This window comes from Eumetopias jubatus, unplaced genomic scaffold, assembly GCF_037043125.1.
Source record: "Eumetopias jubatus isolate StellerSeaLion01/CBP00866 unplaced genomic scaffold, mEumJub1_p1.0 scaffold_13, whole genome shotgun sequence".
Taxonomy (NCBI): Eukaryota; Metazoa; Chordata; class Mammalia; order Carnivora; family Otariidae; genus Eumetopias; species Eumetopias jubatus.
In genome coordinates this window covers 16,627,809-16,655,500 of record NW_028274819.1, presented here as the reverse complement: position 1 = coordinate 16,655,500, position 27,692 = coordinate 16,627,809, and the positions used below count along the sequence as shown (strand labels likewise).

The window sequence follows — 27,692 nt, the reverse complement described above, 5'->3', positions numbered from 1 at the left end:
ACAGAGTATCAGGGAGGGGTTCATGGGGGAGGTGGCACTTGAGAATGGCCTTGACTAATAGACAGGATTTTAGAGAAGAGGACACACCCCAGGCAACGGGAACAACCTGCACAAAGGCCCAGAGGAGGACGGCCACTGTAGGGCCGCTGAAAGCTGGAGGAACTCCAAGTAGCTCTCCCCCTTTGTAACCCATTCTCTACCTCTGCGTGTCTGTTCCTTCCCACCTCCCTGGGCTCACAGTCAGTGGCAAAAGATAAGCCACAGACCAGAATGGACACAGACTAGACACCTGGTGCAGACGGCAATGGGGTCTGGGAGGAAGGAGCATGTCTTTCAGCTGGAGCAATCCAGGGAGACTTCCTGGAAGAGTGGGCATTTGAGTGGAGCCCCAGAATTTGAAAATACATTAACAGGAGGAGATTGCAGATGAACAATGCTGTACAGGCCTGATGCCTATTCCCAGAATAAGGAGCGCAGATGAGTGGAAGGAAATAGATGGAAAGGGAGCATAGGATGTGGGAAGATAGAGGCAGGCCTTGAATGCCATGCTAACCTATAGGCAAAGGGAGACCTTAAATTCCACAGAGGGGGAAAGTAAGTGCTATGGTCAAAGGCCGGCTTCAAAAAGATGAGTCTGGGACAGTGAATAGGAGGTGTTAGATCTGAGAAGTTAACCAGGGTCTCATCATCATCCGGATGTGAGGGTCAGATGATGAACATCCCAAGGACAAGAGGAGAGGATGCAAGGGGGAACCACGGTGTTTGGAGGGGGAAGTAGAGGGGGAGTCCCAAATGGACTCCAAGGAGACCTCTAGTCCTTCCTTTCTGAATTGGCTCCCTCCTTTCCCATCAGCTTCAACTGACCCAGGAGGATGATTCAATCTTCTGGAAGACCCTGGCCCAAGAGCCTCAGGGGGGTAAGGTCATAGGAGGCAGCTAGCTGGGCCTTGAGGCCTCTGGGCTTCAGGGTCAGGAGCTCCGCATCCCACCCCCACCCCCAGCTGGGGGTCCCTCTCCCGGAAGAGCTCTAGGCCTAGAGATTGTGTTACCGGCAATCAGGCCCATCCCCGAATTTAATGCATCCCAGAGCATTTTCCCTTTACCGTGCCCTTCCCCAAATCTAATTGGGTCTCTAAATTCCCGTGGCGCCGACAGGGTTAAAGCCAGCTCCTGTCACCGCCCCCGACCCCCCCCCCCCAACCACCTGCCCGCGGCAACGGCGAATGCCGGCGCCGGAAAGCGCGGGACGATGGCTGCGGGGGGGCGGGAGGGGGGGTGCCTCACAGCAGCTGATTGACGGGCGGGGCGGTGATTGGCAGCTGCCGAGAAGCGGGGTGCGGGGAAGGTGGTGCAGGGGTGGGCTCTGGCGGGCGCCCCACACCCCCGGCCTCGGCCCGGGGCAGGGTTCGTGCCCGCCGCCGGCTGGGCCGGGATCGCTCCTTCCGTGCCCGGAGCCGGCTGGCTGGGCGGGGCGGCGCCCTCCCCCCCTCTCCCCCCGGACCCCGCGGGCTGGCGGGTGTCTCTAAGGTGACACTCTGGTGCGCGGCAGTGGTGGTGGCTGCAGGAGCTCGCTCGCCGCCCGCCCGGGCTCCGGCTCGGCTCGGGCTCCGGCTCCAGCCGTCCGGGGAGCGCCCCGGCGCGCACGACGCAGCACCCCGACACCCACCAAGGACCCCCGGGGCGCGGGAGGATCCCCGCCAGCCTTCCCCAGGCGCGTCGCCGGGCAATTCGCGCCTCCGTCGTCTGAGCCCCGGCGTCGGGAGGGACGCGCGGGCCCGGGGGCTCCCCTCCCTCCCTCCCCGCCTCGCGTCCCCAGGCCCAGGAGGAAGGGAGACTGCATTTTAGCGGGGAAGCCCGAAAGGCCGCAGGAGCCGCGGGAAGAGGACGGCGGCGGGATGGCCGAGGGGCCGGGCGGTGGAGGGCCCCGCGGGGACGGGGCTGGCGGCGGCCGGGCAGCCGAGGAGGAGGTAGTGCGGCGGCGCTGCCGGCGGGGGGAGGAGGCTGAGGTCTCGCAGCCGCGGCCCGAGGGACCCCGGGGCATGGCCGCTGTGCCCCCCGTGGAGGAGCGGTTCCGCCAGATGCACCTACGCAAGCAGGTGTCCTACAGGTAAGGAGGATGGGGGCAGAGGGGAGCGCAACGCTTGGGACCACCCCCCCTCCCCCTTCAGTCAGCGTTCATTGAGGACCCGCTGCTTTCCTGGCGCTGCTCTAGGCTCTGGGGATTCAGAAATGACTACCAAGGGGTCTCTGCTCTCCGTGTGCAAGGGGAAGGGGGCGCTTCTGGGAGCCCCTCTCTAAATGAACCGCCCTATTCATTCAGCATGGAATTACTGATGCTACCTGAGTACCAGACACTGTCCTAGGCACTGCGGAGAGAAATAATGAAGACATGATCCTCCCAAACTACTCTCTGCTGAGGAGAGCCAGGAGATGGCCCCTGGCCCTTCTTCTGGGGGAAGATGGGACCCCCTGTTCAGTCAGTAGGCCTTACCTGAACTTCCCTGTGGGCTGACCATGTGCTAGGCACTGGCTTGTAGAAGTGACAAGGTGCTCCCTGCCCCCATGGCTGAGACCCTGCTGCCTAGATATGAAGCAGGAATCCCCTCTGGACCTCTTTGCCCTGTCAGGCCCTCAGTGGCCTCCCCGGTGGCAGAGTGAACCTCTCACTTCCCTCGAAGCTTCTGCCTGTTGAAAGTTTCCCAGCCTCCCTGGTCCTGCCATCTCTGCCCAGGGGATTTCCTGGAGGAATCAGCTTCAGTGGGCCCCAGGGACCACATTTATGACTTAGAATGGGGTGAGGGAGGGCTGCCCCTCCAACAAGAGTGGACAAGTTACCCAGAGGAGGGGTCTGAGGAGTGGGTGGGACAGAGCAGGGGCAGCCCTCCCCTTCTTCTTCCTCTCCCAGACCACAGCCTCAACTTGGACTTGCTGCCCCTCTAAAGCCTCTAGACTCCCCAGATTCTGGAGGGTCCAGCAGGGACACTGAGGCATCTGCAGTCCTTGAAGACATCGGCCTGGTTAGAGAGGACAGGTTTCCTGTCTGTTTACAACTCAGGGACTTGAGGCGTGTCTCAGGCTGCCCTGCTTCTCCCTGGGGCTTCTGGGAAGGTGTTTCATAAAACTGGCCCAGCCCTGGGAGCTTGAAGGGCTTGAATGGACTATGAGACCATTAGGCCTCCATCACTTGAGGGAGGATGGAAGAGAGGGGGAGGAAACCTCACCATTCTGAAGTGAGATGCTCAGAATAAATAGGAAGTAGGTTGGGTTCACATGGGCTCTACCTTCACTTTCTGGGGTATGTAAGGAATCAGGGGGCTCCATTTCCAGTTCTTCCAGGACACCAGGCTGAGAGGAGGTCATCGTCTGTCCCCTGCCTCTTGGTTGCAGATAATAGAGCCCCTGAAAGTCCTCTGGGGGAGGAGAGAGTACCAGGGACTGACGGGGAATGGAGCATAGAATGTAGGATCCTGGAAGAAATATTAGTATGGGAATCCAGAGACATGGCTTGTATCTCACTTCTGCCAGGCACTTGCTATATGTGCTTGAGCTAGGCAGTCTCTCTGTCTCTGCACCTCAGTTCTTCGTCTGTAACATAAAGGGATGACCCCAAGATTTTCTTTGGCTGTGGAACAGGGACAAACAGCATCTGAAGCTGGAAAGGAGGCCAGAATAGGGTTGAGAGTTAGAGGATTGGGAGCAGAGAATAATGAAGGGGCCAAGATGGGAGGTGTGTGTGTGTGTGTGTGCGCGCGCGCGCGCGCAACACCCCCAACCTCCCCACAGAAGCAGTGGCAAGGGCTAGGATCCCCCCCAGGGTAGTTCCTGAATGGACACCCCTCCACAGCCCAAGCCCGAGTCCTCTAGTCACAAAGGAGGCAGGGTGGCCCAGCTCAGGCTCCTCTCTAGCTGCAAAGGGAGGAGGAGACCTCCAGGTCCCCTGTATGAGGGCTACGGAGACAGCACGAGGCAGGAGTGGTTTCCAGCTGTCACCCCTGGACAGATCACGTAGATCACACCCGCAGTTAGGCCAGGAGCCCGATCTTAGAACCAGAGCAGCACCAAGGCATCAAGGCAAGAGCCCCCTGGGGAGAGGGCAGAAGAAGCCCTGGAAAAGCACAGCCCTGGGCTCCTCAAGGGGACCCCAGTGGAATGAGCTGGATTTCTGGCTAAGCCCTCCCGTGTGGCTGCAGTCCTGCATGGCCCCGTGACTGATGCCACCTTTCCTGGTACAGGTCGTGGGGCGGGGGGGTGGGCGGCAAGCCCGGGGCCCACAGGGGCCTTTTTCACATCCTCCGCCTGCCACAGTTCCATGCAGCTCTGGCTCTCAGATAAACCTCCCACCCTGCTGCGAGGAGCTGCTAAGAAAAGCAGCTGAAAGCCCTTCACAGAGAGAAAAGGCTTTTAGACAGAAATGCGGGGGCACAAAAATCTGAGGGTGAAGAGGGGGAAGCGGAAGCAGGATTGAGGCCGGCTGTCTCTGACGTAAGTGAGGACGGGGGCTTTCAGCAGGACACTAGAAGTTCTTAGGGATGTGATAGCTTCTGGGAAGTAGGTTCCCACAGCCCCATTGCGGGCTGGATGTGGCCCTGGCAGCTGCTTTCCTTGGATGGAAAGATGGCGGGTCTGGGCCAGTAGTGACTCTTGGTGGGCAAGGGGAGTGGGGGATCTTCCCGTGTCTGCATCTGGGCTTGAGGAAAGCTATCTCCTCTATACTTGAGAAAGTCCCGAACGCTCAGGGTTGGGCTTAGGAGACCATTGGAGGGCAGCGTCCAGCCTGGGAAAAGCCAGGGGGGGTACCAGGGACATTGGGTTTGGTCTGAAAGGGTCAGAAGACGCAGAGCTGGGGCCTCCAGAGCTAAGCCCAGTGGTTCCCACACCAGATCACCTGGGGATCTTTTTAAAAATCCTTTCTAGAGTCCTATCCCTGGAGACCCAACTAGAGGTAGTCTGGGGTTGGACCTGAACACCTCAACTTTAAAAACCCCTCCCGGGTGATTTTGGTAGTGAAGCCCATTTAGAAACCTGTGAAGAAGCTGAAGGAGAGAGGAAAGGTAACATGTGAGCTGAATCACTCGCCTGTGCTGGCAGGGGGCTCCCCTGAGAGAAGTGTGGGACATGGTCCCTTCCTCCGCCAAAGGTATGATTTGGTACGGAGCCAAATAGTAAATATCTTGGGCTTTGCAAGTCCCACAGTCCTGCTATTATAGCACAAAAATGGCCACAGACAATATGTAAATGAATGAGCGTGGCTGCATTCCAGTAAAACTTTATTTATAGACCCTGAACTTTAAATTTCATATCATTTCCACTGTCACAAATATTATTCTTTCGCTTTTTTTCCAACCATTTAAAACTGTAAAAATCATTCTTAGCTCACAGCTACCCCAAAAACAGGCAGCCGGCCGGATATGGCCCATTGGCCGTGGTTTGCCCATCCCTGGTCCAATAGACGGGACGGGACAAACACATGGAAAAGACAGTGATGGTTGGCGTTGAGAATCAACCTGGGTGTTGGGCGAAGTGGCACGTGCCTTCCCACCGAGAGAGGCATTGCACACGCATGCCGTCTTTGGGGTCAGAGAGACCTGGGTTCTAATTCCTAGCCGGTTGAGTCACTTTCCCCTCTGACCCTGTTTCCTCATATGGAAAACAGGAACAATAATACCGGCACGGGAGAAGGGCAGGGAAGATTAAAGAAGATAAGACATGTAAAGTTCCTGACTTGTAGCAAGGATGAGACACGAGTTAGAATATCTTTGGCCCTCTAGAGCTGGACCTCCGGGGGTGGGGTTGGGTGGGCGAGTGTCCAGGAAGCCTCCTGAAGGAGGTGGGCCCTGAGTGATGGATGGGTAAGAAGACCTGGGAGTGGCAGGGTTGAACGGAGACTAAGCAAGAGCTGAGCATGGGTGCACGTCCCAGACCGCAGCCCTCCCCCTACCCCCTCCACCCCCAGAGAGGGGCTGGTGGGGGAAGCAACTGGGGATGCCAACTGGCAGGGAAGGGTGCCCCTCCTGTGGGCACGGGGCTGCGGGGACTCAGCTCCTCAAGGGAGGGGCACCTGATCCAACTCTCCCTGCTGCTATTTACCAGAAGCTAAAAATAACCCAAGAGTGACAGGGAGATGGGGCCGATTTGTAATTTAAATAGCAACAGGATAAAGCAAGGAGCTGCAAGAGATCACATTCTGTCCTGAATTAAAAATGTAAAAACCGGGGGCAGAGAGCTGAGCTGGAGCTGGAGGAGGGTCCGCTGCCAGAGGAAGCTAGAAGCTGGGGTGGGGGGTGGGGGGTCTATCTGTTTTCCTTCCTTTGGGAAGGGCAGGGACCAGGCCCAGCCTGGAGATCCTTCCTCCCCTCAGGGACCCGAGGTTCTTGCAGACTAGTGAGTCAAAGGTCATGGAGGGCACTGCCCAAAGGTGGGGCCCAGAGCAGTGCAGGGATTGGGATCCCAGAGAGAGGGGCTTCTCCAACCCTATTTTGGCACACAGTGCTTGGGACATCCCCCCCTTCCCCAGCAGCTCATGCCCCCACCCCAGCGCCAGGGGAGCACAAACCATTTGGGCATTTCGGAAGGAAGCTGGGAGGACCAGTTTGAGCAGAGGCATTTGAACGGGTGCTTCTCTGGTGTGCTGATGAAAATGTAACCCAGGGCCAGGCATCAGGAAGCCTGGCTTTAGAGTCTCATTTTTGCTTCAGTTGGTACAGTTTCAGAGCAGAGCATTCAGAGAGGCCCCCTCAAGCGTCCAGGTCCCAAGGACAAGGGTTGACACAGGCTGGGGAAGATTTCTCTTCAAGAATATACAAAGTGCGTAGGGAAGGCATTAGGATGAGATTTGGCTTCTGCTGAGCTCGACCGTGCTTGACCAATGTCCTCAGCCTACAGATGTTTGCAGAAGGAAGACTAAGCAGTGTTCATAGAGTAGGTGGGGATTCGAGGGCTGCTGGGCAGTTCACTCCAAAGCCCTTTTCACTCAGGCTTCCAAGGGCCTGGACTTTCATCTTTAAGGATCTTTTCTTTTGGCTCTAAATGCACATGTCTCTACGAGGGGTAATAAGACAGGAGGCATGAGGGCTGAAAGCTGCTTCTGCAACTGGGGCTTATGACCTGATAGATGGGGGTAGGAGGCTTGAAGGGCAGGAGGCCTGCTGATCCTGCCCCGGGGGCTTGGCTACAGCAGGGGTGGGAGGGAGCTCCTTTGGGCAGATCCAGCTGACCCAGAGTAATGGAAGAACCACCCAGGCTCCTCTCACCTCCAGCCTGGGGACCTGGCACGTGCCAAGGGACGGTTTCCAAGAGAGATCGTGGTTTGAGGGACTGCCCTTGAGCTGCCAGTGCTATACCCACAGCTCTCTTGCCCCAGTGGGGGATCCCAGCCCCCCAGTCCCGATTTCTTCCTGCACATGACTTTAATGAGGCTGCCCAGAAGGAGTCTAATCAAATTTCCATCTGTCGCTAGCCAGTGGCACCTGCAGCCCTACTCAGGTACATCTGTCTCCTCTGTGGGGGCAGAGGCCCCGCACCTGGGCAGAGGCCAGCAATCAGCAGGTGCTATTGGGCTTTGGGTGCCCCCCAAGGGCTTCAGCAGGTGCCTGGAGGACAGGCTTAGCGGCTGAGGAGGGACTTAGATTCAAAAAGTTCCCCATGTCTCACCGCAGCCGCTAGTGCAAATGGGAAGCCAGTCTCCCTCCTTCTGCTCAGCCCGTTGGGCACCTTTATTCAGCACTTCTCCACTTCCATGGGAAGTTGCTGAGCACAGACTGTGCACTCAGCGCGGAGCTAGGTGCAGCACAGGGGTCACGAATCTTGTAAGGAGACAAGCCTGATGTGTACAAAAGGTTGCAAGATCTAGGAATATTCTTGGGAACAGAAGTGAGTGTCAGAGATAAATCGGTCGGGTGAGAATGCTATAGCTCTAAGGCAGCATTCGAGACTTAGGTGTTTATAAAATATTTGTCATACAAATGAATAAGTTAAAAACCCGGAGGCTGGGAAGGAGCATTAAATGAATAATTTGGTCCAACCCAGAGATGTTAAGTGACGTGCCCAGAGTCACACAGCAAAGGGCTGGAGTTTGAACCCGTGGGTTCTGTGTCTGGGACTCTTTTCACCTTCCCGCTTTTGCTTCTTGGGCCTGGGTTTGGAAGGACGGAGATCTTGACTGGTCAAGCCTGACGGGCAGACAGGCCAAGGAGAGCACCAGAGGCGGAAGGGACTGGCAGGGGTGAGGGTGGCGTGTTAAAACAAGTGTGAAAAAAAAGAGAAGCCATGTTTATTGAGCACCTACTGGGAGGCAGGCACCAGCACGGATGAGCTGAGAGGAAATCACCACAGGGAAAGCCTGAACAAAGAGGCAAAGAAAGGGAGGCACCAGGAACCGGAGCATAAGGAGCCTCGAAGGTCAGGCCAAGGAGGCTGGCTGGGCTGGTTTTGAGAGCAGAGACTGTCCAGATCGTGGGTTGAGCATTTCGTGCCCTGGTACATTTCTTTTCCCCAGCTCCCACTTGCTCATCCAGGCCACTGAAAGTAGAACACCTCACCCTCTGGGGCCTCAACAAAGCCCAGAATAATTTTCTTACCCAGATTCCTCTTCCTGTGCGTATCTGGGTGCATTCTGAGGGGTCCCCAGCTCCCCAGTGCTGGCACACATTGTCCTAGGAACTGTCAAGGGCATCCTCCCCAGCACCGTGCACCTGTCCCTTCCAGCCTTGTCCTGCCAACTCCACCTGGAAAGTACTGGCAGCTTGGAGGAGACCAAGCCCAAGGGGATCCTGGTCCCACAGTCAGGACTGCTCTGCCTCTCAGAGCCTCCAGCCTGTCCGGCTTCCCCTTCAGGAGTCACATTTCCTGCTCTCTGCCGCTCCAGAGCTGCCAGAAGCCCTCAGACTAAAAACAAGCCCAGCCCCATTTCCTCTGTTTAACTGCTCAAGCTCCTTGCAGAATCCCTGGGAGAGGAGAACATGGTCCTGCACCAGTGGCCTTCTAGAAGAGGCCTTGGCCTGGCTGGCAGAGTCTCTGATGGGCCACAGCATACAGGACCTGCCCAGCGAAATTCAGAGATGATGGGCTAGAGGGAGAGCTGCTGGAAAGGGGAGTGCCGAGTAATCACCATGCTATGTCTCAACCCCAGAGAGGCCAGGGATGTCTTATTTAAGGATACAGACTCTGGGGTAAGATTCTTGATTCTACCGCTTACCAGCTGGGTGACCTTGGACAAATGAGCTTAGTAGCTCTGGGCCTCAGTTTCCCCATCTGTAAAAGGAGGAAAATAACAGGATAGGGTCGTTGTAAGGATTCCAAGGTTTCTGGCACAGAACTGTCCAAGAAATAATAGCCATTGTTTTATCATTACTGAGTGTTCATTATTCATGACATAGCATGATTTACCAAACAAATATTTATTGAGAAATATTATGTTCCAGTCATGAGGGACACAAAGTTGACTATAGCACCAGATGGAGGTTTCCAAGGGCTGGGATGGCATTGTGTGCATTCCTGTGTCTGCAAGTTCTGTAGTGTAAATGTTTACTGAACTGAGCTGAACTGACATCATTTCTGTCCTCGAGAAATTTACAGCCTTTCTGGGGTAACAAACACATATAAAGCTCAAGAACTAATTAAAAGAGCAGTGTGATTTAAAGAGTGCTTGAGGAAGGGACGATTTCCATCCCAGAACCAACCCTAACAATAAAGAGTAAGTGTATACTTTACCATTTATTTACTAAATCTCCACAATGGCCTCAAAGTCCAGCAGGACTTTTTGCTATTTTTCAGACACATCAAGTATTTTCCTCACTCAGGACCTTTGCCGTGTCTGTTCCCTCCACCTAGAATGCTATTCTCCCAAATAGTCATGTCATTTGCTCTCTCGATTCATTTAGGTCTGTTCTCAAATGTCACCTCCTCAGAGAGGCCTTCCCTGATCTCCTACCTAAATAGGAGATCAAACTCTTCCCTCCTCATCAAACTCTTTCCCCTTCATTTTGGCTTCATTGTTCTCTATAGAACTCCTGACATTATTTCATATATTATTTGTTTCCTAGGTGTCTTCCCCACTAGAATCTGAGCTCTGTGAGGTTGGAGCCCTGGTTCCTCACTCACCGCTATATAGTCTAATATAGAGCTTGATGCAAAGAAGGCACTGGATAAATATTTACTGAATGAATTAATTTGTAAACACTGTTACCTCTTATTTAATCCTCACTAAACTCCATCAGCCCAATTATTACTATTGCCCCCCCTTCCATTTTACAGGTAAGAAAACTGAGGCTCAGAAAAGCTCCCTGACATATATTCATCAGTCTATCTGTTTATATCCTAAAAGGATTGAAGATGACTCAGAGAAGTAACCCTCTCTGACCTGATCCAGTAAATGGCAGAAACAGGACATGAGCCCACACCTTCTGGCTCCGTTCTGGTTACTCTTTCCACTCTGCCGCTGTCCCGCGTGCCCAGCCCCGTGTTAGATGGTGTGATGCTCGCAGAGGTGTGAAGGAGAGAGAGGCATGGCTGGGGGCTAGCCACTGCCCACCCAACGTACCCTCCTAGGTGTGATGAAGTGGGAGTATCTTAGCAGGACCAAGAGGGGAAGAGCACAGAGAGTCTGAACAGAGAGGAAGGCCAGACTGAAGCTTGAGGTTCAGATTCCAGCCCAGGCAAGCCTGGCGGCTGCCGGGCAACCTCTGACTCGGGCTGTCTCCTGGCTGCTGGGTTGGGCTTGTCCTCACCTGCCTCCTGCCCTCCCATGCAGCTCCTCTTCCCAACCAGCCTCCTGCCCCAGCCAGCGGAAGGCGCCTACGAGGCCTTGGCCCTCTTCTGGGGCAGCCGGCTGGCCTCTCGCAGGGCCCCCCGGTCAGGAAGTGCCGAAAGAGGAAGAGAGCTGCCGGGCAGGATGAGCGTCCTGGGGGCTGGCCACAGAACCGGGGGAGGCTGCGATGAGGCCGCAGCTCTGGGACCCGCAGAGGCGCTGGGGACAGAAGAAGGGGAAAGGCCAGGGGCACTGAGGCAGATGTGGCGCTACCGCTCCTGGGACGTGCCACAGATCCCAGCCGAGGCCCCCCGGACACAGTAGGTACTCGAGGTGGCCCAGGAATGGGCACGGGGACCTCTGGCCGTCTCTGAGTCCTCCTTTCTCTGGGGTGGGGGGTGGTGGTGGTGGCAAACGTGAGCTTAACCACCTGTACTCCAGTGGCTCTGCAGAGGCTCAGAAAAGGGCAAAGGGGTTCTTGACAGGGTGAGGGGAGTTCCGATGTTTGAATTGTTGGGGGGACCGTGTGGCGGGAGGCTGGGTTGAAGGAGCTAACAGCAGGGGGATCTGGGAAGAGGAACCCCCACGGGAGTGTGGAATCGGGTGTTGTAAGGCTGTGTGCAAACTCAGTGGGGTCTCCAGCTGCCTCTGGTCTCCTCCCTCAGAGCTTGGAGACAGAACCATTGGGAAACTTCCTCAGAGGGACCCATGCACCCCAGGGGGACAGTGTCAGGCCCACTTGGATTTCACTGCCCTCCTCCTGGTCCCCCTGGCACCTCTGCTAGCTGGAGGGCTGGTGCCCCACCTCCCTGGGCAGACCTTCTCCAGGCCCACAGGAACCTTGAAGGATGCTGGGCGTAAGTTCTGAGCTTCTGGGTGCTGGCTATTTCTTAAAACCACAGGCTTGCCCACAGGTCACAGCCCTGAGCATCGGTTATATGTGGTTGGGTAAGGCTGGAAAATGGGTGGCCAGAAGCCCAGAGGAGAGGGTGAAAGTGAAGGTGACACAGGATGTGGCTTTGCAGAGAGGAGTGCTAATAGAAACAGCGGGCACCCGATGCGGGCATCAGGGTGGCAGAGTCTGGGAGGAAGAGGACCGTGTTCTCCAGGTTCCTGACCTCCCTCTCCCAGCTGTCAGAGGCTGCCCCAGCCGCTGGTTCCCAGCATGTGTCCTGGCTGTGCCAACCCCAGGTGACTGCTCGCGTTCCCACTGCGTTCCTCATCTCTAAAGGCGGACAACCTCTGCTGCCTTTGGGCCTGTGTTTGCGTGTGTGTGTCCGCCAGATGTTTCTGGGTGGGTGATACATGTACAAGAGGGACGTGGCAGCATGTAACTGTTGTCCTGGGGGGTATCTGTGAGCAGGTGAAAGATGCGTATGTTCCCTGTGGGTGTCTTTGTTGGTGAATGAGAGTGTGGTCCTTATGTGTACATACGTATGAGTGTGTAAGAGGCGTGCGGGTGGCCCCTGCAGTGTAAGAGATCCACAGGATCCATCGGATATTGTGTTGGGGGAACACGACGTGTTAGGCGTGTGCGAAAGGGTTGGAAACAACTGTGAATAGCGGAGGAGAGATGAATTTGTATGAGAAACGTGTATGTTCTTTGTTGGTGTGTGCCAGGGTCACTAAGTGACTTTGGTCCTGGTATGTATGTATATATATATATGTATATATATACACATATATATATATCTGAGTGTGACGCTGGGGTGGGATGTGTTAGTTTAAGTAATGAGTGAGCCTAAGTGTGTGTGAGAGCCGTGTTTGTTCTGTGTGTATGGGGAACACTGTGTGACTTCTGTTCCTGGAGGTGTGATTTGGGAGAGCCTAAGGGTTGGTAAGGGTGGAGACTGTATGAGTGGTTGTGAGTGGGCACAGGGTGTGCAAGAGAGGCAGGCATCCGTACCAGTGGGGCTGTGGCAGAGAGGTGGTGACAGCTGCCCTCGCGGGTGTGCACTTGTGAGTGCGTAGGTTGTTCGGGGCGGGGCTAAGGGGAGGAAAAGATCGTGTGTGCCTGGGTGTGCTCAGTGCGGGAGTGTGAGGCCCGAGGAGATACTGTGGGATCCAAGAGGACGAGCCGAGGGGTGGGGAGGCGGGACCTCCGGGGCCCCGCCCCTCCCGGGCCCCGCCGGCTCCCGGCCGCCGAGGCGGGTTGCGGCGCGGCCGGCGGCCGGCAGAGGGCGCCGCGAGCCGGTGCCGCCGCTCAGCCGAGGGGGCGTGCTCGGCGGCGGGCAGGCAGCGGCCCGGCCAGCTATGCGGGGTCCTGCGGCCGCGGCTGGCGGCACTTCCTGGAGCGGCGGTAGCCGCTTCCCGGGCACCTGGGCGTGGGGCGCGGGAGCGCGCGGCGCGGGGCGGGCGGAGCGAGGGCGCGCCATGGTCGCGGCAGGCGGCACGGAGCCGGCGTGCTGAGCCCCGGCCGCCGGCCCGGCATGGGCGTCTCCCGCGGGCCCGCCGCCGGCCGGGGCTAGGGCCGGATGGAGCCGCGGGACGGCAGCCCCGAGGCCCGGAGCAGCGACTCGGAGTCGGCCTCCGCCTCGTCCAGCGGCTCCGAGCGCGACGCGGGTCCCGAGCCGGACAAGGCGCCGCGGCGCCTCAACAAGCGGCGCTTCCCAGGGCTGCGGCTCTTCGGGCACAGGTGAGCGCGGCGGCAGCGGGGTGGGCACCGCGGCACCGGGCGGATACGGCGCCGGGCACCGGGAGGCGTCGCTCGGCCGTCTCGGGACTGACACCGAGTGGAGGTCTCCGCCGGGCACGGGCAGTACGGACTGTCTTGGGTTGGCTCCGCGTCGGGGTCATCCCCCAGCGTCTCGGCACTGGCACCGAATGGGAGTCATTCGCTGGCACCGGCAGCTTAGCGCGCCTCCTCTGTGGTACCGAGACGGGGTCAGCTTCCAACTTGCCTGCAGGATAGGACCAGCAGGTAGGGCCCCCGTGACTGGACACTCACCCGTTCTGGGCACTGAGCGAACAGGGCCCCCTCTGAGCCCCCCTGGCCGCAGTCACGGCCCCCCCCTCCGCCTCCGCGCCTCGATGGGGCCGTTTGCCTACCACCACTGCATGGCATCTGCAGAACATGGCCTCTGTTGATACTGTCACAACACATGGCTGTCCCAGAGCACTGGTCACTGAGCTAATTGCTCATCGCTTTAAGCCTCTCCTTGAGGTTGGGGGGTGCCTGGCCACCTGTTCTATACTGCTTTTAATTAAAAGTGGAGAGACCCCAGCCTCTACCTCTGCTAGGCAGTAGGCATTTCTCCCCCTTACCCCCATCCAGCTCTTGCTAGGTAAGGGATAGGGTGGGCTGCAGTCTGGAATCCGTGTTGGCTGTTCAAGCTCCGTCCTGCTCCCTCCTCCAGCACACCAAATGTCACCATCTTATGCCTGGGACAGGGTTGACCAGGACGCTGGTGAGGAACTGGGGGGAGGGTGTGGAAAGATTGAGTGCAGGCAGCTCATGGCATGTGTGCCCGTGTTGGCTGGGAGTCGCTTCCTGCCATGCAGCCTTGGTGTAAGGTGAGGGAAGGTGGAGCCCCATAAGTACCCCACCTGGCTCCTTGGGCTTTTTCCTGACTGACCCCTGCCCTTCTCCAGTGGCCAGGGAGCTTGCAGCCAATCAGCTCAGGACCCCAGAGCCAACTCAGGCTGGACTCTGACCACTTGGAGCCTGCCCAAGGCCTCCCTCTCACTTTTCTTCAGTTGCCCTGGCTTGGTGGCATTCGGCACATCCCCTCCCCGAGCTTTGCCCTGATCTTTCCCAGGGTAGACTTTACCCACCAATAACATGGGCAGTTTTCTCCTGTTGTGCGGGTTGGCAAACCCATAATGCTGACCTATGCCCTCGGCCAGCCTTACCCTGGCCAGGGCCCTGTTCTTTGTGTCTGTGTCACCAAGCACACACAGAGATCACGATTTTCACACTGGCAGATGGAGCTTTGTGGGCTCTTGTGAAGCCACACAAGCTTCAGTGTCATATAGAATGGGGCAGGGAACAAGGCTTCCAGTGCCTCTGTTTTGTCACCCACAGCCCAACAAGATGGAGCAGTTTACACCCAGCTCTGCAGGATGTAGCCTCCAGTGTTCACAGGCTCCGGAGGGGGAGGGAGGGGCTCCGCCAGAGGCTTCCTGTCCCTGCCCACAGGGTACCAAGTGTTGGGCTCCTGTGATCTGTGGCTGTGCCCCTCCTGAAGGGCCCAGGTTTGTGCATGTGGGATGAACCTCAGGCACGTTCAGGGGAAGAACAAGAAGCAAGAAAACCAACAAATACCTTTACGTAATTCTCTAAGCAGGATAGGTGTGACTTTTCCATTTTTATAGATGAGGAAAAACACAGGCTCAAAGAGATAAGTGGTTTGCCCAGAGTCACACAGCAAGTCAGAAGGAGAGATAGAGTTTGAACTCTAGTCCAAAAAACCCTTTCTCTAGACCAGGTTCCTGAACAGAACATCACAATGACCTAGGGAGCTTTAGGAAATTCAGATTCCTAGATCTTATCCTTAGCATGCCTGACTCATCAGGTCTGGAGATTGGGCTTGGGTATTTTGTTTTGTTTTGTTTAAAGCTTCACAAGTGTTTCTAATATGCTACCAGGTTTGAGGACCAAAGTATTACATCACTCTGGGGATGGTAAGTGATCTGATAGGCTGCTTAATGAGAAGAAAATCAAACAGCGACCTCTGGAAGCATGTGAGGAGTGTCTCTGCATAGTAGCGCTGTGCTGGGGCAGTGGGACATTCAGAAATGAATATATTTGGAAAACCCAGTAGAAGCAGGGAGAGGGCAGTGAGGGGAAAAGACTTTCCTGACAGGCCTAGGAACTCAGAGAATCAGATGCCCACTGGGGCTGGCCCCCCCACCCCCTTGCTTGGGTTGGGGAAGGGGGCAGACATTTGGAATAGTACACTTGCTTTGGGCACGGCCCCTTTAATGCTTTTTTAATCTGGTCCAGCCACCTTTGCTGGTTGCTGTTTTTAGGTAAAAGTCCCCAGTGCCCTAGCTGAAGCCAGCCTCTCCCGTCCATCTTGTCCTCACCCTTAACCAGGCTCTTCTCTGCATTTACACCATCCTCACACCTTGGGGCTGAGGGCCCTGATAAGTGAATCGACAGTGGCTGGAAGGGAGGACCAAAGAGGACACATAGATTGGTGGTGGCTGCTGCATTCGGATCTTGGCTTGGTGGTTGGGTTCTATAATCAGCACTCTGCTGTGGGCTGGGGAGGGGTAGTGGTGGTACATGGGCCGTGCATTTGCCATCCCCTATCCGGGCAGGTAGAACAGTTCCTGAATGGCAGCCTCTTCGGCATCTTCCTTAAAGAGGTTTTTCCTTAAAGCACATCTCAGACCCCCACAACTGGCTTCACCCTCTTGGAATCTGGGGAGCAGTAAGAATCTCCTCTCTTGTAGCACAGCAAGACAAAAAGCCAGGCCGTGATGCTCCCAGCTCTGGTCCACCCATGGATCTTTGCTGGGACCCATCAGCCCCTCCCGGAAGAGTCTGTATAGGCCCTGCCCTAATCCCGGGACAAACGGGTTCTCCTCTGTCCTTATCATTCAGATCCTACTGGCCTAGGGGGTGGTCAGTCAGAAGTGGGAGGGAAATTGACTCCGTCTCCTCCCGCTCTTCCAGGGCCCACCTAGAGAGAGGACTTCCTTATCCTCTGGCCTGGTCCCAGCAGCCTGACCCTGGGCAGGTCGCACAGCTTGTGGATTAACTGGTTTTGCACCTCAGGGGCATCAGAAATTACTTGGCGCTTCACACACTTAGACATAAGGAGCCTGAGCATTGGCTCTGCCACCCCTCCCCTTCCTTAGTGCTCAAAGTCATTAGTTCCCAGAGGGCAGGAAATGCACCTGTGGAACAAGTTTGAGACAATAGGTCCCATTTAGAGATGATGCCACATGGCCCCAAGTGAGCATGGACCTGCAGTCCAGACTGGTAGAGGGTGCCCGCTGGGCTGCCTGAGCTGGAGTTTGGGCTGGTTTCTGCAGTGGTTGCGGAGGTACGTGTTGAGGGATGCCTCTTGCAGAGGCGAGAACCCCTGTCTGTGGTGCCGGATGTCTGGGAACAAAGGAGCCTTTTTGGGTGGTTTGTCCTACTCAGGCTAATACTGGGAGTGGCACAGGTGTCCAGAGGACCAGGTGCAAGTAAGAGTCCCTGGGTTCCTGCCAGCTGGAGAAGAAAAAGGGACCCCAGTGGCTGAGCTTGCATCAGTTTACCCCATTCTGCTGCTGCCGCCCCCCCCCCCCCCACCGCAATGTCGTGTGCCAGCGTGGAGCCAGCTGAGGTTGGGAACTGGGATAGGACTCTCTGTCTTCCTTTGCTGCCACACACTGGCTTACAGATCAGGGGAGGGGATGGGCAACTCTTGCCATTTTCTCTCCATACCGTACTCCAAAAAGGTCAAATTTCAGGATGCAGAGCTGCCCCAGCTGGCAAAAGAGAACAGGAGAGTGGATGTCCTCCCAGGCAAGGACAGAGGAAGGACTGAGTGACCCTAGTCAGAGAAAGCCTAGGCCCTGGGCAGCTGGAGGTAGGGGAAAGAGAATCCGACCTGCCCTCCTCGGCTTCCTGGAGCCCTCTCCAGAATTTGCCAGTCATCCCCCCAAACAGAGGAGGAAGTGAGTGGGCACACTGGCCCTGAGGCTTGGCCTGTGCCGGGGCTCTTGGAGAAGCAGAGGTTGGGTCCCTATATCCCTACGAAGACTAGAGAGAGTTTCAAGGGCCAGAAGCTGATGGGCAACTTGTCCTTGCAGTATTGCTAGAGTGACACAGGGGGGCGACAGCTACCATTGTGGAGAGGGTAGTGGGAGGGGAGAGTCTCCTTCCAGCTAGTCCACTTGTACCAAACACCTGCTGTGGGTGGACCCACAGACACCTCCCACTGGCCAGTTACCTGATACTCTGCTGCCAGGGCAGAGCCAATCAGAAGGAGGCAGAAGGCAGGCTGGGCGGGAGCTGCCACAGCATCTGGCCCAACCTCTCCCCCTCCCTAAAGATTGAGGCCCAGTGATGTGGCCTTGACTGGGCCAAAGTCTCACAGCTAGCTAGGGGTTATCTGGGACCCCAGCACTGGTCCCCTGACTCCAGTATCATGTCAATTTGTACCACACCTCAGGACCCCACAGCCTGCCTTGTGTTCTGAGGAATCCTCATCTGGCACCTTCCACCCTACCCTCCACCTGCCCTCCTCCCTGCCCCCTCTGCCTCCTCTGGAGGCTGCTGCTGCCCCATGAGCAGTTCTGTAAGTCATCATGGGAGACAGTGTGGGTAAGCAGGAGAAGCTGCTGCACGTGCATCTAGGCTTACCGTCTCCCCTTGTTCCTGGGCAAGGTTAGTGGGTGCACCTCTGGGTGGTGCCAAGCACTTGACTGCTTCCTCTGTTTCCTTTGTGGAGCCTCTGATGCCCTTAGGGGACCCCCAGAGTTCTCGGCGTGGGACCTGCCTGGCACTCCATAGTCAGGGCTGGGAGCCTTGGAAGGTAGTTTTGGGTAGGAAAAGAGTAGGCCAGAGCAGTGACCAGATGCCCTTAAGGAGCTAACTATCATTCTGCCCTCTTTCCTTTTTGCCCCCTTCCTCAGCTGAGACACCAGGGACCTGGTTAGGTGGTGGAGGGCAGGTCTCAGTGAGACCAGGAGCTCTGTGGCCCAGGGAGAGGGGGAGGAGGCTGAGGACACGAGCCCTCCCACCCTACCCCACACTCCCCTGCATCCAGGTGTGTGATGTGCCAGCTCATCTTTCTCTGGCAGTTCACAGTTGCTGGAAGTTTGTAAATCTATCCGTTTCATGTAATCCTTAGTCTCGTAGTTGGTTTTATTCCCATTTTACAGATGAGAAACAAAGGCTCAAAGAGGTCAGAGGCCTGGCCCAGGATCCTGCAGCTCGCACTGGATCTTTTCGCAACAAAGGCCGTCCTACTTACTAGCACCCTTTTCTTCTGTCTTAGTCTCCCATCCCCAAACTGGTAGAGCCTAAAAAGGGGTTTGAGTGCTCTGTCTTGTACAGGAGTGGAGTGAGACCCGTGAGATGTTCCGCTCCTGGGCCCCCAGGGAGAACTGCCACCAGGATCCCAGCTGCAGGGGGAGCAAGGCTGGGCTGGGGGGACCCTTGGGTATGGGACTATGAGAGTATGAGGGAGAATGGGTTGTGAGCAGGTTGTCATGGGCTCCCTGGCTGGGTGTGGAGTAGAGGGGCAAGTCTGTGATCTTTTATCTTGCTTTCAAAGTACAGGTTGCAGAAGACTCAAGAGACATGTTCAGAGGAACCCTTGATTTCACCCTGAGGTCACGGGTGGCCTGGGGCCTGTGGCCTGGGGAGAGGTGCTGGGGAGGAGAGCACAGTGCACTGGGCCTCATTTGTACTCAGCACCTCATGGTGAGAGGTCTGAAGGGAGAGGAAGGGCCCTGGAGCCCTCTCCCTCCCTTTCAGAGACCTCCTCCCCCTTGCTCCTGGCAGAGCGCCAGTCCAGAGCTCCCACGTAGAGGCCTCTCCCCTGCCAGGGCTGAGCCCGATCACAGCACATGCCAAAATAGCTGTCTGGGAGCCTGGGCCTGCACCACCCACGCCCCAGCATCAGCATCTCGCGGGTTAACAGCTTGCCTGGCTCTCCGCCCCCCCTTCCCCAGCTTGCTGACATTTTACTAAGGCGGGGGTGGTTGTGAAAGGGAGCAAGCTGGTTCCTGCTCCCCAGCCCACACAGACACCCCACTGACACAACCTGCCACCCGCTCACCCTCCTCTGGAAGGCATCCTTTGGGGGGAGACCTTCCAGCCCCACACACACGGGGTTCCTACTATGAGACAGTGTAAGGAACATAGTTGGGGTTCCACGCCACTGCTGAAACCCATTCATGGAAGACCCAGGGCAACCCCAGGGAGCTGTTCTCCCTCGGGGGAGGGGGGGCTTTCTTAAAAATTATTTTAAAAATCTTTTAAAAAGCACAAAATATTTTACAATTAGAAAAGCGTACAGAATCATGTAACACCCACCACTTTGGTCAAATCTTACCATTGTGCTGTATTTACTTTAGATAGAGGTAGAGGCCCCCTGTCTCCCTCCCCAGAGGAAACCACAATCCTATTTTTTGTGTGTTTGTATTCTCATGCCTTTTAAAAATGTTTCCTACATAGGTATCTATCCGTAGCAACACATAGTACTGTTCTGTATGGTTTTGCACTTGATTTAAATGGTGTGCCGTACATATTCTGAATTCAGGTTTCTTCTTCCATATCGTTTTGGAGATTTAACCATCTTGAGACATGAGCTCTGATGTACCCATTTTGACTGCTATATACTAAACCCTTTTGCAACCGTGTGACAGCCTATTTGCCCAGTCCCCTGTTGATGGACAGTCAGGTTGTTGGCAGTATCTTTGCCATTGGAAGCAGTCCTTCAGAGACTGTTCCAGGGCAGGGTTCCTCGTGTGTTCACCCCACCGGTGCTCGGTTACAGGGTGGTGCATCTTCCCCTGAGATAAGGCGTTGCCAAGCTATGTTCCAAAGTGGTTGTCCTAATGTTCAGGCCTCGGGGGTTAATTTCCTTTCTTTAAAGTTTTGGTCAACTGAAGAATTCGTTACCGTGAACAAACTTTCAAGCTCCCATGAGGAAGACAGGGTGGGTGTTATCCCCAAGTATCAGATGAGGAAGTTGAGGCTCAGACAGGTTGAGAGACTTGACTTGAGGTCCTGTAGCTGGTCAGAGGCAGAACCCCTCTGGACCTTTGAGTCCAAATCCTCGAAAAAGCTCTGTCTCCTGCGACTTCTCCGAGAGATTTTAGGCACAGTGCCTCAAATGCAGGAAAAGGCCCTGTGTGTTGTGCATAGAAGCAGGGTAGGGAGTTGGCGGGGAGGGGTTGACAGCTGATTCTGAGAAGATCTTTTAGGGGATGGAGGAAGGAGCAACAGGGACAGAAAGCACAGAGAGGGAGTTAAATTTTGAATGAGGGATGGGGGGGCATTGCTGTTCTGCACAGATGGGGAATGGGAGCCTGCTGCAGATACAGGAGAAGGCAACGAGAGGTCTCAGCCAGGAGGGAAGAAGGACCTGGGGGCCAGCAGGGGGTTGGGAGACTCGGAGATGTATCGGCAGCCCCGTCAGGGATCGGTTTCAGGCTGTGCCTCTGAGACACAAGAGCCCAAACCAGCAACTTGTCCACCCAGTGCTGGCAAGAAGGCCTCAGGAGCCGGCCAGCCTCTGGGTCGGTGTGCCCGAAGGTCTTTGCTCTCAGTTTCATCCATGCAGCGGAGCCTGGACCATTCATTGTTTCCTCCATTCGCTCTTCAGTCCGCGTCCAGCACTTCTAAACCCTGGGGATGCAATTACAGGCAGTTGATGGTCCCCGGGGGCTCACAGTCTGGTGGGGGTACAGATTCACAAACTAGCTCTGATGGCAGAGAATAACCAAGAGAGGGCCTGAGCATGGGAGCAGCCAACCCCCTGGGAGAGGGGGCTGGGAGGAACTTTCCAGCAGAGCCAGTGTCTGAGCCAACTCTGAAAAGACAAGAGGAAAAAGATGAGAGAGGTCACTAAGGAGAAGAGGCGAATGGTATTCCAGATAGACTACTGGGTGCCAAAGGCGCAAGCACAGAGGGCCCCTTCCAGAGGTGAGACTGAGGGGTTTCGAGCATGGACCTGGAGCAGGCTCCTGGGTTAGAACCTGCCACTTCCTAGCTGTATGACCACAGGCAAGTTATTTAATCTCTTTGTGCCTCAGTTTCCTCACCTATAAAATGGGGATAATAATTTTAATGAAGTTCACTGAGTTTATTTTTTTTTACTTTTTTTTTTTTTAAAGATTTTATTTATTTATTTGAGAGAGAGAGAGAATGAGAGACAGAGAGCACGAGAGGGAAGAGGGCCAGAGGGAGAAGCAGACTCCCTGCCGAGCAGAGAGTCCGATGCGGGACTCGATCCCGGGACTCCAGGATCATGACCTGAGCCGAAGGCAGTCGCTTAACCAACTGAGCCACCCAGGCGCCCCAGTTCACTGAGTTTAAATTTGTAAAATGTTAGAACGGTGCCTGGCACAAAGCACATTGTGTGTCTTTCAAATAAAATGTAAGAAAGTATGAAAGAGAAGGGACAGGAGGCCGAGGGGCTGGTCGAGTTCTGGCCCAGGGCTTTGTGTTTGGCTCAGCTGACAGTGGAAGACCAGTCACGAGTCAGCAGGCGCTCTAGAATGAACTGTGGTGCTGCTGGGAGGATGGCTTGGAGGGGAGGCTCTAAAGGGGTGAGTCAGTCAGTCATTCCGCAGACGGTTCTCCCCGGCTTTGCAGGAGCCCGACCCTGAGCCAGGGACTCGGGACACGAAGGAGAGACTGGGGATGCTTCAGCAAGGAGCTCAGAGCAGGGGCTTGGGCCCGGGTCCAGCCCCCAAGCATCTGAATCACTCCTTCTCTCCCCTCCTTGCCCACCACCCTCACGTTGCCAAGTCCTGCTGTCCAAGTTTCACAGGAAAGCCACGGAGAGCGTGGAGTGGGCAATGGCACCTGGCCCCGAAAGGGGCCTCAGCTGGTCACTGTGCGGGTCCTCTGGAGGGGACAGCAAGGTAGCTGCTAAAACAAAGGCTGTTGCCATCCCCTTGTGCCCAACAAAGAGGAGTGGCCTGGGCCGGCCTGGGCCCTGTGGTCAGCCCTTGGGTGCGGTACCCAAGGCGGAGGAAGCCCTTCTCTTCCTTTACGGCTCTCGCCCCTCCCCCACGGAATTCCCTTTTCCTTCCTCCTGAGCCCATCGGTGGTAAACACTGGACTCTGCCAGGCACTGTGCGGGGCCGTGCCCAGATGCACAAGACCTGGGCCCTGGCCCCTGGGAGCTTGGGGCCTGGTGGCCACGTGGGAGGAACAAGGCATATGGATTTGAAAGAATTAGGGCTCCCAGAGGTCCAGTGGCAGAGAAGAAGCCAAATAAGTGGTGTGAGGTGACAAGTGGGAGTGGTGCATTCTTGCCTGGGGCAGCTGTGAGCAGGAGGGGGATTTTGATATGGGATGGGAAGGGGCCAGTATTCCAGGTGGAGGGTATGCTGTGCGCACGGCCGGATTGGGGGACAGGGGCAGGGTGGCTCGGTTAGAACCCACAGGTTTGTGTCAGGGCATAGGAGGCTGAGTTAGTGCCACGCCACAGAAGCCATGTCTGCCAGGCCGGAGGATTTGGAATTCGTTCTGAACTAGTGGTTCCCAAAGTATGGTCCTGGGGGTGCCCTAGACCCTTCCAGAGGATTGGTGCCATCGGAACGATTTGCATAATAATACTTTCAGAGCTGCCCTGGTTCATGCCCTTTTCACCGTGTTAACATTTGTACTGACGGTGTAAAAGCAAGGGTGGCGTGGAGTGGCTGGAACTTCGGCACAAACCGAGGCAGGGCCCGCAACGTAAACTAGAAGCCGTTGTATGCCTCATGCTCACAACAACAAAATGCCGTATAAAGTGTTAATTTTGCAAAGTCCAGATCCTGGAGTATACATCTTTTCAAATATTCTGTGTAAAGAAGGCAGTTTTGCTGCGAACCGGAATGTAATGCTTGTCTTGAAAAGTGGTTTTGCTGCTGAGTTGTGAGCTGTACCAGTTACTTTTTTTAAGGAAGACCATTTTAATGTGAAAGAACACCTGGCAGACAAAACTCTTCAGACTCTTGGGTATTTGGCAGACATTTTCTCAAAAATGAATGAAGTGAGCTTGTCACTTCAAAACCAGTATCAGTATTTGTTGCTAATGATAAAATTTGAGCCTTTGAAAAGCAAAACTTAGAATTTTAGAGACTTTGTATCCACTGTCTAGGGCCTGACAGCTTCTCAGGACTTAAAAGACTTTTCTGATGAGACCAGTAGTGATGTTAGCAAGTGTGATTTCTTGATTTTGTATAAGGAAATGTGTCAACATTTGGAAGATCTGCCTAACTCAGTAAAATATATTTTCCAATGCTTGATGTTACAGAATGCGAAATGCAAGATAGACCAGTGAAAAGTTCATTGATAATGGTTTCAGATTCCACGTTGCCACTAACCTTTAAGAAACTACCACTTGTCATATTTTAATGTAGTAGCAAAGAAAAACATCCATAATTGCCTGAAAAGGCTATTAAAATACTCTTTCCTCTTCTAACTACATGTCAGTGTGAGGCAGAATTTTCTTCACATTCTCCACCAAAACAACCTATCACAACAGATTGACTGCAGAGGCAGATAGGAGAATCCAGCTGTCTTCTATTAAACCAGAAATTAAAGAGATTTGCAAAAATTAAAACAATGACACTCTTCTAGCTAATTTTTTTTTTTTTAGAAAATGCAGGTTTGGTTTTTTTTTTAAAGAAAAGTATGTTATTTATGTTAACACGGAATGAGTTTATTGGGGGTTTTTTGTTTTTGTTTTTGTTTTTTTAAGATTTTATTTATTTGAGAGAGCATGTTTGAGAGAGGGAACACAGCAGTGGGCCGAGGGAGAAGCAGACTCCCCGCTGAGCAGGGAGCTCCACGTGGGGCTCCATCCCAGGACCCCGGGATCATGACCTGAGCCAAAGGCAGATGCTTACCCGACTGAGCCACCCAGGCGTCCTAAGCTTATTGTTTTTAGATGAGTCAATATTTTTTTAAATTTCTCAGTTTTAATTTCTAATATGGTAAATAGCAACAGCTCTTACCCCTGTAAACAAAACCTTTTGGGGATCTTCAGTAATTTTTAAGAGTGTAAAAGATCATGGAAGTTTGAGAGCTGCCACTGTCAACCCTCGAGTGCCAGGAGTGTAAGCTGGGTCGGGAGGGTGGCATTCTGGATAGGATTTGTGTGACATGGGCTGGCCTCTCCACGACACAAGCCAGGGCAGCTCTGGCAGGCCTCCTTGGCAGGGCCGGGAGACCCAGGATGGACAGTCCCAGCTCAGCCACTTCTGAGCTCGGGCAGCCACAGGCCTCCGGGAGCCTCAGGTGCCCTGTTGGTTAGCTGGGACGATAATGCCACCCGCGCAGCTGGGATGATAATGCCACCCGGGCAGCAGAATCATAAGCCTCCTGTCCGATAATGCTTGTGAAAAAGTGCTTTGTAAGTTGCGAAAGACTCGACAGATACCTGTTTTTATGGGTGCCAATGATTAGATGTCTCAGACGCTTGCCCCAGACCCCAAAACACCTGTCCTGTGGGTACAAGAGGACGTTAGGGAGCCAGAAGGGGCGCGCCCCACCCCCCACTTTTGCCTCCCCAGACCTCCTCCAGGAGCCAAGGCAGGGGCTGTGTGTGCTCTCCCTGGTGCCAGGTGGAGGGGAGGCTACTGGGCCATTGCTCAGCCCGGCTCTGGGGGCTTCGGGAAGAGAAGCCAGGAGGCAGGACTGGTGCGCGTGTGCGCCCAGCCGCCCACCGGCCGCCTGCTTGCTGCAGGGCCTGGAGCGGCTGCTGGGAGAGGAAGTGCAGTTGGTTACCAATCGGGTTATTTTCATAACGGCTGTCTCAGCCTGGGGGGAGGAGGGTGGCGAGGGGGAGGGGGCAGAGAAGCAGCCACAGCTGCTCGCTCTCCAAACTAGGACTTGCTCAGCCACAGGCCGGCAGCCTGGAGCCCCGGCCAGAGCCCTGGCTCGCCTGCCCACAGGGACCCCAGGCCCCACCCGCTCGCCCACCTCCTGCCTGCCACTCTGCCTTCCAGATCAGGTCAAAGGGGACTCCCCCCACCCCACCCCCAACCCTTCCTTGCCTTCTGCTTCCTCCTTCCTGTAGCTGTCTGGGTGGGTCTGGGGAGGAACAGATCAGGGTGGGCCCGGGCACTACCATTCCTGGATGAGGCTCTGAAGCTGATGGAAAAGGGAAGGGAAGGGAAGGGAAAGGATGGGCTAGGTGCCTGCCCCCACGAGGCCCCATGGAGGTAAACATTACTGGCCTGCTGGCTGAGTTTCCTGTGCAGCCCTGGCCACCTGCTCCCCGCTGCACATTTGTTTTGTTTTGTTTTGTTTTGTTTTGTTTTGTTTTGTTTTGGGCAGGCTTCTCTTAGCAAGTAAAGACCTTGGGAGAGGGGGACCCTGTCTCACCAGCCCCACGGCAGGCCTCCTTCCAGCTGTCCCCACCTCCTTCCCTCTGACCTTTGAGCTGTGAGAGCAGAGCACCAGAGGTGGCTTCTGACCGGTATCCCCCTAGGGAGGGCGCGCCAGGCCCTTGCTCTGGGGCTGCTGGAAATGGGGCCACTGTGCACTATTCCCAGCCTTCCCTGAGGAGAGGGGCACGTGGGGCCCTGCTCACAGCCGGGAATGGGAACCCTGGCTGCATCCCACAGGGGTGTCAGCACCTCGGGGCACCAGGCCTGGTATGAGGGGCAGAGGGCATCCCTTACAGCATGGGTGGATACCCCCAGGGGGACTCTGGCTGCCAGGCTCTATTCTTTTTTTTTTTTTTTTTAAAGATTTTATCTATTTATTTGAGAGAGAGAGAATGAGAGATAGCACGAGAGGGAAGAGGGTCAGAGGGAGAAGCAGACTCCCTGCTGAGCAGGGAGCCCGATATGTGGGACTCGATCCCGGGACTCCAGGATCATGACCTGAGCCGAAGGCAGTCGCTTGACCAACTGAGCCACCCAGGCGCCCCAGGCTCCATTCTTCATGTGGTGGGTGGTGGCCACCCCGGGTTCTCCTGCTTCTCTTTCTGGGTTCCCGCTCCTGCCACAGGCAGAGACAAACCCCAGGAGATGGCACGATCCACATACCCCTGTGTCTGCTGCGGGTGTAGGCCCTGCCAGGCCCTTCCCCTCTGCCTGGTATCATCAGGTACTTTATCAGAACCTCCCTTAGGCCAACCTTCTGAACTAGATGGTATCATCCCCATTTTGCAGAGGAGAAAGTTGAGGATCAAAAAGGTTAGTCGATCTACACCCAGGGAAGCAATGGCAGATGCAGGATTCCAAGGCCCTTGGGCTTTTCCACTTGAAACTAACATAGGGGATGAGATGGTCTGGCCTGGGAGGCCAGGAGTCTGGTTCTTTCTAGCCTGTAGCCAGCAGAGCTGGGGCGCTCATGCCGGCTCAGCCCTGGCAGCAGCCCGTAGCCATACGCCCTGGTGTTCCTCGAGGGCACGGGGCCCGGTACCGCCGTGTGTGCCTCTCCTATGGCATCCTTTGTCCTCCTTGGGCTCTCGACAGCCAGCTGGAGGTCCCTGTCCAGCCAGCAGGAGAACCCGGGGTGGCCACCACCCACCACATGAAGAATGGAGCCTGGGGCGCCTGGGTGGCTCAGTTGGTTAAGCGACTGCCTTCGGCTCAGGTCATGATCCTGGAGTCCCGGGATCGAGTCCCACGTATCGGGCTCCCTGCTCAGCAGGGAGTCTGCTTCTCCCTCTGACCCTCTTTCCTCTCGTGCTATCTCTCATTCTCTCTCTCTCAAATAAATAAAATCTTAAAAAAAAAAAAAAAATAGAGCCTGGCAGCCAGAGTCCCCTGGGGGTATCCGCCCATGCTGTAAGGGATGCCCTCTCAACCCCGAGAGGGCTGAGGGGTAGCCATTTTGCTCTGCTCTTGGTGTCAGAACCCTGTGGGGCCTCCTCCAGTGACCTTTGCACGTAGCACGTGGTTTGCTGCAGATGGCAGAGCAGAGTGGTGAGAAGACACTGCCGCTTGGGGCTGCACAGTGGGGAGAGGCTGGGGCCCGAGGCCCGCCGGGGGGCTTCCAACTGGACCCAGGAGAAGCCCCGGCAGAGATAGGAAGTCTGGAACCAGAGGACAGAGGTTTCTCTGGAGACCAGAGGAGCAGGAAGTGTGGGGCCTGGGGGAAGGGGGCATTGGGAACATAGAGGCATGGGGGCCTTGCAGGACAACTTGTCATAAAATATCAATTCAGTCTCGCAGCCTCCATGGACAAACAAGGAAACTGAGGCCCATGTGGGGACAGCTTTGCACATGGTCACCTGCCACCAGCCTGGCCTAGCCCGCCTTGCGCCCCACTCGCAGTGACTGTGCCGCCAGGCCACCGATGCGACTCCTGGACGGTTGGACT

At 55.6% G+C, this 27,692-nt stretch overlaps 1 protein-coding gene across 19 annotated transcripts in view; it reads left to right on the top strand.

The window, feature by feature from the left end:
* Nucleotides 1-1,843: 1,843 nt before the first annotated feature.
* The window catches only part of DGKZ (diacylglycerol kinase zeta), a 41,199-nt gene continuing 15,350 nt past the window's right edge, over nucleotides 1,844-27,692 (top strand). For 9 of the 19 annotated variants that reach the window (XM_028111267.1, XM_028111265.2, XM_028111263.2 and 6 more), the window contains exons 1-2: nucleotides 10,874-11,064; nucleotides 11,410-11,601. In XM_028111267.1, the coding sequence (XP_027967068.1) occupies nucleotides 10,889-11,064; nucleotides 11,410-11,601 (368 nt within the window). In that variant the 5' untranslated portion in view covers nucleotides 10,874-10,888. Of the gene's footprint in view, nucleotides 2,108-10,873; nucleotides 11,065-11,409; nucleotides 11,602-13,120; nucleotides 13,380-25,215; nucleotides 25,369-27,692 lie in introns of those variants that run through there. The other 10 variants (XM_028111274.1, XM_028111269.1, XM_028111277.2 and 7 more) reach the window with 8 other exon arrangements.